Here is an 11787-nt window from a genome sequence, read left to right on the forward strand (position 1 = left end):
TTGGGTTTAGACTGTTTCACAGAGAGGATACTTCAATCTAATTGGGTGAAGAGCCTTACTGTTGCTTCATAGCTGCCACAGATACAAGTTGGGGATATTGCATCACTACAGGCACCAGCTGAGTGGAAATCCTCACTAACAAGCCTGCAAAAAGGTTCAACACAGTCATATACAAGGCAAACTGTCTAAGGTCCACTCCTTCACTGTTGAGAGCAAAACTCGGGCCAACGTAACTTATACTTTATACCAAATATTCCGATAGAGTGTGAATAATGAGATTCTAGGAACTTTGAATGGTTATAGTAAATTTTATATTTTATGCATAATGTGCTACAACAATTCATTTACTATTTACTTTTGTAGAAAGTCTGAGGTAATAGTAGATCCTACCTGTGAGGAGGGACACATTATTAAAACTTTTCTCTAGTTTGCTAAGAAGAACAGCGAGAAAGCAATCAGAGGAAATCGCACTGACATCTTGTGTACATTGGTCATATACCACCACGTCCTGCTCATCATCAAATGCAATCTGTAATGAAAATGGGGGAAACAGTTAAGAGAAAGCAATGCCCACAATAGCCAACACATCTTAAAATACAACACAAATATAACATAGACAACAAGGTGCAGGGCTGGATGAACACAGCAGGCCAAGCAGCATCATAGGAGCAGAGAGGCTGACGTTTCGGGCCTAGACCCTTCATCAGAAAAGCCATTCTCAATACCATGAGTGTAGATATTGTCACGGTTGGGGCCAAATTGGGAAGGCTTGAATGTGGATTGTAGTCCATTGGGGATGATCTGGTTCCGTAGGCAGGTGCTAAGGAAGGTGATGTGGCTGTAGTACCTGGTTTGCTTCAGGACGTGGTCGAGCAGTTTCAGGGCCGAAGAGATTACGAGAGAGTTGCAGTGGGAGAGAGATCCCTTGAGGTTTGTCCGGAGGGAGGAGGGTAACTTCTTCAGGCTAGGCATCCTTAGAAGAGGCTTTTCTGATGAAGGGTCTAGGCCCGAAACGTCAGCCTCTCTGCTCCTATGATGCTGCTTGGCCTGCTGTGTTCATCCAGCCCTGCACCTTGTTGTCTCGGATTCTCCAGCATCTGCAGTTCCTACTATCACAAATATAACATACTTTGATTTTCTTTTCACGTGTATAATTAGGACCAAATTTACAAATCCCAGTGGAGTTGCAAATAGGGTCATGAAATGTTAAGCTTAATTTTATTTTGCTGGAAAAGCAATTTCCTGTGGCTTGCCACACATTTTCAAGTGACATTCCTGTGGGTTGGGAAAGCCTTGGGTGCAAGCCTCACCTATCCATTGTAAGGACCGCACCATCTATTTTTCTTTATTTTTATTGTGGACTAAAATGGAAAAGAACGGTTTTAAAACCAAGGACTTTGAAAGGAATTGCTGGAAGTTTGAAAACAAGTTACTGGAACTCATTGTGAGTTGTGTTTACACAGTTGCTTCACAACCAATGGCAGAAGTGAGAGAAGACGGCATAGCACCAGGGTGGGTCTGCAAAGTGAAATTTGCTTTCCTATTTGATCGGTATGTTCAATTGTGGATTCAGACAGTCATCGGTCTTGGGCAAATGAATAGTTTGTGTGCATGAACAATACGGTGGAAACTGATTTTCCAGACTGCAAGGAGCAGGGTCTCTCTCTATAGCTCTTGACAGCAAGGTAATTAAAGCCTAGAGACTAGCATTACATCTAATTTTCTTAGCAAATGCATGAGCCTCTGAGGTCTGTGCACAGCAGTGACTTCTGGAAGTCAATGCCGCAATCAGTTTGCTGACACCAATCATTGTGCATGGAACATCAGTGTGAGCATATCTTAAAGGGAATATGGCTAAGGACAGCTATTTTCTCCTAGTATTTGCTATTTGTTTGGCAAACAAACAAAACAGAAACACTCCTTCTCAGAAAGTTCACGACTAATTGAGAAATTGTGCTAATGTGTAGGCAAAATTTTGAAAGATAAGTTTAAAATATATTGATATATTCAAATATCATGCTGCATTATTAATGTAGATGTGTATGTGATGGAATGGTTCATCATAGCGATCTGTCCTGCAAAGGTGAATCAGCCCTCACATTGACCAACATTGCACAGTTGTTCCATGCAAGAAGCAAGTTAAACTGGGGCATCAGTGATCTCCAAGGCGAGGAGTTATCTTGTACCACAAACACCAGGCAATGATCAACCAATCAGTTAGGAAACTGAAGTAACATTTTATGGCATGGATGTCTAGTGTACCATACAAATCTTAAAGTTTTCCTTTCAAATTCACGTAGTCAAACAAGAATGAAAGAGGAAAAAAAAAGGTTGTGTTCTCTGTTCAAAAGGAAAGCAAGTAACTATTTACTTCGCTATATGGCTACTGGTTTAATATGCAGGTGATAAGGGTCTCACTCGCCAGCAAGAGTCCTGCATTGCCAGTTTTGAAAGATGCCAATTTAATTACCAATTAGGCACTTAAGTAACCAGAGTGGGTCCTCAAGATCCAATGATGGGAGTGTCTCCTTGAACACAGCTGTAAATACAGTCCAATCTCAGAGTGTTGTGCCTAATTTTCCAGAATAACTGGCAAAGTAGTTATGAATATGAAGTATGAACACTTTTGATGGAGATTGTTGGTTGGCGAATAATGGAAGGTTTGAGACTGGAACAGATGGGAGAATTGACATTTGAAGATGCATTCACTGACCACCTCCACTTGACTGAAGTCACTGAATTTCTTGTGGCACTGCATCCATCTTCTCACCGGCAACACTGCTACCACTGTTTGTGATGGCTATCTGCTTGCACTGCTTTCCTAGTGTTTGGAGGACCACCTCATCCTCAATGGATAGAAGATACCCATCGTTCTGTCCACCTCCTGCATCAAGGCCTCCTGCTCTGCCTTAGAGATGTCTGGAGCATGCTCTGCCACGTTGCGTAATTCTTGTGTCTTTTTCATGTAAATTTTCAAATTACTTCCAGCACTTGCACCAATCAAAAGCCACCACCTCTTGAAAGAGTGCAGGCTGTTTTTAAGCAGTGTAGCTTGTACTTGTGCTAGTCCCAGTCCCACATGATCATGAAATCTGCTCAGGAGTGCAATCATGCACAGCACACATGTTATTGCAGCAAACAGGCAATGTTAAATGAGCAACAGCACAAATAACACTCATACACGCTTATCAAGCTATCCAATTTTCCTCCCTTAACTGCTAAATATTAAACAGCAACTCCATTATGTCGCTATCAAATCAGTTCCATCACTTTCAGTGCATCTACAATTGTTCCAGGCATCATCTAGCTGCAAGGATTGTAATTTAAACTGGCATGTACAAATAAATTCAATGTGAATGTTAGGAAGTGCTGATCTGATTTTTTGTAAGACTTCATGCTGTATTAACAGCAATGGAGGGTTTGTTGCAAAGGATACTCGAAGCGTCAACATCTAAAAGGAAAATATGACAAATCTGACCACACTCAAGTGGTTTTTGACAGAAAATGGGGTGGTGAGTTGTTTTGTATTTCTGTGACGTGATTTATTATGGCATAACACATATAATGTAAGCCCTGTGCTGATCTTTTCTATTCCAAGTCTCTACATTCACATTTATAATGGAAACTACCTACATAAACGCTAATTACATCCTTCCATTTAGAACAGTGTTGTAGAATCTTCTAGGTCCACCTGAACTGCAGAAAAACACACACATGCAGAACCTCTACTCATGATAATTAAGTCATTTTTGTGCCAAATATTGAATTATTGAAATTATATTACACAATATAATACATAAAAAGGAGAAATTAGTGCTCAGTGAATGATCAGATTTGGTGTATCAAGCAACTAAGTACAGATTGTACACGAAAATGATTATAAATGAGAATCAGGAAGCTTCACTCACATAGTCGGTAAGGAGAGATCATATTCAGAACGAGACACAGCCTGAGTGAGTATATAGTTTTGGGACTTGAGGCAGCATGGGAATTCAGTGCAGAGAGAAGAAGTGCTTTTTGATTCCTTTTTTGTTCCTACTTTCTAATATCTTCTTACAGGATAAATTGAAGCCGAGAATCAGGGGCCCAGCACAAAACAAAGTGACATCACAGGAAAACCTTAAGTTCATTAGTTTGTAATAGCTGTTAATTTGGCTATTATATTATATCTTTCAGATTGAAGGTAACCAGGAGGAATACTTACAGATTACAAACTAAAAAAATCAACAGTAATTTTTTATAAAAAAAAAATCAAACAATTTGAGAACTAAGTAAATACAATAGAGATGCAGGGCCAGGCGATGTGTTACATCTGCATGATGTGGTAGCTGGTGGATGCCACTGCGTTTCATAGTGACCACATCTGTAGCAAATGCTGGTTACTCAACAAACTCCGGCTCAGAGTTGACAAGTTGGAGTCTGAGCTTCAAACACTGATACATCAGACAGGGGGAAAGTGTTACCTGGATGCTGTGTTTCAGGCAGTAGTCACACCTCTTAGATTAACAATCATGAATCCAGTCAGTGATCAGGGACAGGAGGATATGACTACAACCAAGACAGATAGGCAGATCCAGGAGGTAATACTGAAGGAGCCACAGCCCTTGAGCTCATCTAACAGGTTCAAGATTCTTGCTCCCTGTGTGGATGAGAGCAGGGGCTTTTGGGAGGATGAGCAAACTCACCATAGCACCATGGTATAGGAAGACCTTCAACAGCAGCGAGTAAAGAGAAATGCAATTTTAATCAATGATAGTATAGTCAGAGGAATAGACACTGTTCTCTGTGACCATGAATGAGAGTCCCGAAGACTGTGTTGCCTGCCTGGGGCTGGGTTCAGGGATCTCTCATCTGGGCTCCGGAGGAACTCGGAACGGGAGGCATAGATCCAGTTATCACAGTCCGCATAGGTACCAAATGACATAGAAGGAAAGAGAAAAAGAGGTTCTGTTGAGGGAAAATGAGCAGCTTGGGGCTAAATTAAAAAAGCAGAACCAAAAAAGTAATAAATCTCCAGATTACTACCTGAGCCATGGGCTAACTGGCACAAGGTCAGCAAAACTGAATAGGTAAATGCATAGCTCAAAGACGGGCTTGGGAGAAACGGGTTTAAATTCATGGAACATTGGCACCAGGACTGGGGAAGGAAGGAGCTGTTCCAATGGGATAGGCTCAACCTGAATCATGCGGAGATCAGATACCTGGTAAATCGCATTGCGAAGGATGTGGATAGGGCTTAAACTAAATAGAGGAAGGATGGTTTCAGTTGCATGGAAAATTGTAACATTGAAGATAAAGAGGAAGGCAAGATTTAAGATTTATGATAGAGCTGATACTTACCAGAAAATAAAAGGAAGGGGCAGACGTGTGAATGTCATATTGCAAAGAGCCATAAGAGTCTAAAGGAAAGTCAATAATAGTACGAATTTAAAGGCTTTGTATCTCAATCTACAAAACATTCACAGTAAAATAGACAAACTGATGGCATTATTTAAGGTAAATTAAGATTAAAATGGGGGGGGGTGCGTGTGGAAAATGGTGCTCAGGCGTAGTTGCTAAAGTTTCCAGAAAATTAACAGGAAAGAATATGGTAAAGCTCAGGAATGTAACCTCAGGCACAGCAGATGAGGTGACTACGATGAGAAGGCAGATGGTCAACGTAGTACTGTACTTAAACATGCATGGTATACGAAACAAGGTAAATGGGCTTGTAGCAAAAATTGAAATTGGTGGGTATGATTTGTAGGCATCTCAGAGATGTTGCTGGAGGAAATCAGGGCTAGAAACTAAATATCTAAAGATGGGCATCCCATCAAAAAGATATGCACATGGGCAGAGGGGGTGGTGTTGCCTTGTTAGAAAGAAATTAAATTAGATCAATAGAAAGAAGCGATATATAGGATTGGAAGGCATAGGATTTGTGTGGGTAGTATTGAGGAACTGCAAAGGAAAAAGACCCAGCAGGGTGTTGTGTATAGGCCTCCAAGCAGTATTCAGGATGTGAAGAAGAAAGGAAATCAAGAGATTGAAAAGGCATCTAAGAAAGGCACTGCTACAATAATCATGGGGGACTTCAAAAGCAGATGGACTGGGAAAATCAGGTCAGTAGCGGATCTCAAGAAAAGGAATTCATATAACGTCTACGGCTTGGGTTTTTTGGAGCAACTTGTGCTAAAGCTCACTAGGGAACACGCAATTCTGGATTTGCTGACGTGTAATGAGGGAGACTTTATTAGGGAGCTTAAGATGAGGGAACCCCATCACCCTGCAGTGAGAGGGAGAAGCTGGAATCAGATGTGACAGTATCACAGTTGAGTCAAGATACCTGCAAAGACATGAGAGAGGAGCTGGCCAGAGTTGATTGGTAGGGAGCCTAGCAGGGAAAGTGGCAGAACAGCAATGACAACAGTTTCTGGGGATAATTCCGCAGAAATCCATCTGAAGGAAAAAGAAACATATGAAGGGGAGAATGAGGCAACTATAGCTGACAATGGAAGTCAGGTGTTGAATTTTAAAATACTTAAGATACAAAAGATAAATCTATTTACTAATATTAATTCTGATTGCTTTGTTCCAGAAAAATCAAGTCCATTTTCTTCAAATCTCATTTCTGTAATGCTCCTCGTATTAAACATAGGAAAAACTTGGCAATTTTGTGTGGACAAAATAATTGCAGCTATGCACTTTGCTGCAATGGTTCTTTGCATAATAGTTCTTTAGGATCTGCTAAATTATTTAGCTGTAAATTTGAATTTAATTCATAAACAGCTGTTGTCTAGGAACTACTTCAGAGTTTCAGGTTAAAAGTTGCAAAAAAAAAGTTCCTAATAAAAACAGAAACATAAACAGAAATGTCACTTGTTGAAGCCTTGTATGCAAATACTATGCTGCTATCTGTTCTATTCATGAAACTTTTAAAAATTACAATCACCAGAACATAGCTTTAATCATTAATACAATTAAAATTCCAGAAGACGAATAAAAGAACATCCAGTGCTCTGGTCAATATCACTGCTCAAAACCAATTCAAGCTCATTTCACATTTATGAAAACCACGTTAGTGATACAGCATTTCACGTATATGATAAAAAATATATTCACTCTTTGCTATGTAAAATACTCCACTTTTATGACACCACATTACTAAGACACGTTAAAAGTAAATACTATATGTCAGATGAATTAAAAATCATATTATTTTAACATTCTTTCAATAGGCCATGGTATCTCTACTCTGCTGTGGTTGGTTCGCTCGCCAAGCTGGTTCGTTAGTTTGCAGACGTTTCCTTACCCTGCTGGGTAACATCATCAGTGCAGCCTCCGACGAAGTGCTGTTGTGTTTTCCTGCCTGTTATTTAAACTCTGGGGCCCGTTGGAATTGGTTACCTCATTTCCAGTTTTCTTTGCAGTGATGTATATATAGGGTCTAATTCTACGTGTTTATTGATGGCCGTCTTGGTTGAGAACCAAGCCCCTAGAAATTCCCATGCTTGTCTCTGTTTGGCCTGTCCTAGAATCCGGACATTGTCCCAATCTAACTGGTGGTTCTCCTTATCTGTGTGAATGGGAATGAGTGAGTACTGGTCATGTCTTTTTGTTGCTATTTGGTGTTCATGTACTCTTGTGGCCAGTTTCCTTCCTGTCTGTCCAATGTAATGTTTGTCACATTCTTTGCATGGGATCTTGTATATCATGTTGGTTCTGTCCATAGTAGGTAAGGGGTCTTTGGTTCAAGTTAGCAGTTGGCGTAGGGTTGACGTAGGTTTGTGTGCCACTCTGATGCCCAATGGTTGTAGGAGTCTTGTGGTCAGTTCAGATATGTTCTTGATGTATGGTAACATGACGAGTGTGTCAGGGCATACTGTATCTTCCTGTTGTCGTTTGTGTGATAGGCATCGTCGGACCCAGCTGTTCAGGTATCTGTTGTCCTTAAATACTTGGTAGAGGTACTCTTTTTCTTTTTGGTTGCTGCAGTGCGTTGTCGCTCATTTAAATAGTGTTTTTACACAGCTCTGTTTGTGTGTATTGGGGTGGTTGCTGTTGAAATTCAGGACTTGAACCGAGTGTGTGGCCTTTCTGTGTACCTTTGTCAGAAATTCACCGTTGGCCCTGCATTCTACTATGACATCCAGGAATGAGAGCTGTTCATTCTTTTCCTCCCTGGTGAATCTGATGCCGGTGAGAGTGTTGTTTATAAGTCAGTGTGTCTCCTCTAATTTAGTCTGTCTGATGATGATGATGATGATGAAAGTGTCGTCCACGTATCAGATCCATAGTTTAGGTTGGGTCTGTGGAAGGGCTATGCTTTGAAGTCTCTGCATCACCGCTTCTGCTATTAGTCTGGAGATAACGGGACACCCATGGGGTCACCTGATTTGTTCATAGATTTGGCCATTAAAGGTAAAGTGGGTCATGAGGTATAGGTCCAGTAACTTCAGCACGTTGTCTGCGGAGATGGTGTCACTCGGGTTTCGTTCTTTCAGAAGCGTTTCTCGTGTTTCTCCTGCCTGTGGTATGTCAATCAATGTGAATAGGGTGGTAAGGTCAAAGGACACCATGGCTTCATCCTCGTTTCTTTTGTGCAAAGCCTGCATTAAAATCAAGGTAAACTGGGAAATATTCTGCAGGAGAATTAATTGGCTTCCTAACTGTGTCACTATTAGGTTACAAGAAATATCCATGTGACCAGAGGTAGTTGCGGGGATGAACAGCTAAGAAGCAAAGGGCAAATAGAAGAAAGACAATTGCAATGGGTAGGATTTCAACCTGCTGCCTTTTGTCAGTTCAGAATACAACATCAATTCATGAGAGAGAGAGAGATAGAGAGAAAATAAGCAAGGTTCTCCATAAAACAGGTCAGTTTTCTCATTGGCAATCTTGAACCAGATTCTTGAGCTGAAGCAGGTCTCTGAGAATAAATCGAATATGTTACTTTATATAATATTTTGTAAAGAATGAAGAGCTGAAGACAGGAATGGAAAGGGATTGTACAACAATTTGAAGGAATCAGAGAAGTGGTTCTCTAGCGATTCTGCACCAACAGGACTGCTAGCCAAGTCAGAGCACTTTTATAGATATGAGCCTTGTCATTGGTAACCATGTTTAGGTACTTCATCTTAGGAATATCAATAACTTTCTGAACAATTCTTCCGTACTGCACCATCAAATGCCTTTTGCAATCCATATGTCTTTATCAATGCTGTACAGTTGTCCAAGACAACTGGAAGCAATATTAGCCTACAAATGGCAGGGGGTATGGTGGGAAGAAGATGGACACTTTCACCAGTGAGTACGTTCAGTAAGTAAAGTCTCGAGTCTGAAGGAATTGTAGTCAGAATGGCTGAACACAGGGGTAAGGAGCATGGTATGTGTAGCACTGCACCTTCCTGTTTGTGGCTTTTCCAGCAGAAAGGATTATTATCAAATTTCTCTATTTCCCAGGTTACTCTTTTCTGAATCAAGATGTCATTGCATAATTGCTTTTGAAATTGTATAAAAAAATCTTTTTGAATAAAATGTTCAATAAAAATAATTTTAGATGCATAAAAGTTGATGTTAATTTAAAAAAAACACTTGCATTAATAGTAGGTGATTTTAACTTCACAAATATTAACAGGGATAGTTTTAGTGTGCAAGATAGAGAGGGAATACAATTCTTAAATTGCACTCAGGAGAACTTTTTCAGCCAATACAAAGAAAGCCCAACAATGGAGGTGGCGGTTCTGGACCTAATATTTAGAAATGAACCAAGGCAGGTGGCAGGCGTTTCAGTAGGGGAACATTGTGGAGATTGTGACCATCAGTGATTTTTTCAATAGCTATGTAAAAGGATAAGAATGGGCCAGGAATTAAAGTTCTAAACAGGGAAAGGATAATTTTACTAACATAAAATATATTTTGGTCCAAGTTGACTAGGAGAAGCAACTTGAAAGTAAATCAATCAATTGGGGTTCATAGAATGCATCCGCGATAATTTCCTTGAACAATATGTAATGGAACCTACAAGGGAGCAAGCTATCCTAGATCTAGTCCTGTGTAATGAGACAGGAATAATTAATGATCTCACAGTTAGGGATCTTCTCGGAAGGAGCGATCACAGTATGGTCGAATTTAAAATACAGATGGAGCGCGAGAAGGTTAAATCCAGTACCTATGTCCTGTGCTTAAACAAAGGAAACTATGAAGGAATGAGGAAGGAGTTAGCTAAGGTAGAACGGGAGCAAAAACTTTATGGTGGGTCAATTGAGGAACTGTGGAGGACTTCCAAAACGATTTTTCACAGTGCTCAGCAGAAGTATATTCCAGTGATAAGGAAGAACTATAGGAAAAGAAATAGACATCCATGGATGTCTAAGGAAATAAAGGAAAGTATCAGATTGAAAAAAAAACATACAAAAAAGCAAAGAGTAGTGGGAAATTAGTAGACTGGGAAATCTTTAAAGGCCAACAGAAAGCCACAAAAAGTTATAAAGAAAAGTAAGATAGATTATGACAGTAAACTAGTTCAGAATATAAAAACAGGCAGCAAAAGTTTCTATAAATATGTAAACCGTAAAAGAGTGGCGAAGGTAAACATTGGTTCTTTAGAGGATGAGAAGGCCAAGTTAATAACTGGGAATGAGGAAATAGCCGAGACATTAAACAGTTATTTCGTGACAGTCTTCACAGTGGAAGACACAAATAACATGCCGAAAACTGATGGCAAAGAGGTTATAGCAAGTGAGGACCTAGAAACTATCATTATCACTAAGGAGGCAGTGCTGGGTAAGCTAATGGGGCTAAAGGTAGACAAGTCTCATGGCCCTGATGAAATGCATCCCAGCGTACTAAAAGAGGCGATGGGGGAAATAGCAAATGCACTAGTAATTATTTACCAAAATTCACTGGACTCTGGGGTGGTTCCCGCAGATTGGAAAACAGCCAATGTGATGCCACTGTTTAAAAAAGGAAGTAGACAAAAAGCAAGTAGACAAAATAGGCCAGTTAGCTTAACATCGGTAGTGGGGAAAATGCTTGAATCTATCATTAAGGAAGAAATAGCAAGACATCTGGATATAAATTGTCCCATTGGGAACACCCAGCATGGGTTCATGAAGGGTAGATCATGTTTAACTAATTTGGTGGAATTCTTTGAGGACATTACTTGCATGGTGGACAATGGGGAACCTGTGGATGTGGTGTATCTGGATTTCCAGAAGCCATTTGACAAGGTGCCACACCAAAGGCTGCTACATAAGATAAAGTTGCGCGGTATCACAGGTAATGTATTGGCATGGATACAGGATTGGTTGACCAGTAGAAAGCAAAGAATAGGGGTAAATGGGTGTTTTTCTGGTTGGCGGTCAGTGGCTAGCGGTGTGCCTCAGGGATCACTGTTGGGACCGCAATTGTTTACAATTTACATAGATGATTTGGAGTTGGAGTGTGGTGTGTCAAAATTTGCAGATGACACTAAGGTGAGTGGTAGAGCAAACTGTGCAGAAGACACTGAAAGTCTGCAGAGGGATATAGATAGTCTAAGTGAGTGGGCAAAGGTCTGGCAGATGGAGTACAATGTTGATAAGTGTGAGGTCATCCATTTTGGTAGGAATAACAGCAAAATGGACTATGTTTTAAATGGTAAAAAATTGCAGCATGCTGTTGTGCAAAGGGACTTGGGTGTCCTTGTGCATGCATCGCTGAAGGTGGGATTGCAGGTGCAGCAGGTGATTAAAAAGGCAAATGGAATTTTGTCTCCCATTGCTCGAGGGATGGAGTTTAAAAACAGGGAGGCTATGCTGCAGCTGT

At 40.4% G+C, this 11787-nt stretch overlaps 1 protein-coding gene across 1 annotated transcript in view; it reads right to left on the bottom strand.

Moving 5' to 3' along the window:
* LOC109923101 (dual specificity protein phosphatase 16) overlaps window positions 1–11787 on the bottom strand; it is a 67758-nt gene that overhangs the window by 34414 nt on the left and 21557 nt on the right. Inside the window, exon 2 of the mRNA XM_048607898.1 lies at window positions 391–529. Within this exon, the coding sequence (XP_048463855.1) occupies window positions 391–529 (139 nt within the window). The remainder of the gene's footprint in view (window positions 1–390; window positions 530–11787) is intronic.

This window comes from Rhincodon typus, chromosome 18 (genome assembly GCF_021869965.1).
Source record: "Rhincodon typus isolate 14 chromosome 18, sRhiTyp1.1, whole genome shotgun sequence".
NCBI classification, from domain to species: Eukaryota; Metazoa; Chordata; class Chondrichthyes; order Orectolobiformes; family Rhincodontidae; genus Rhincodon; species Rhincodon typus.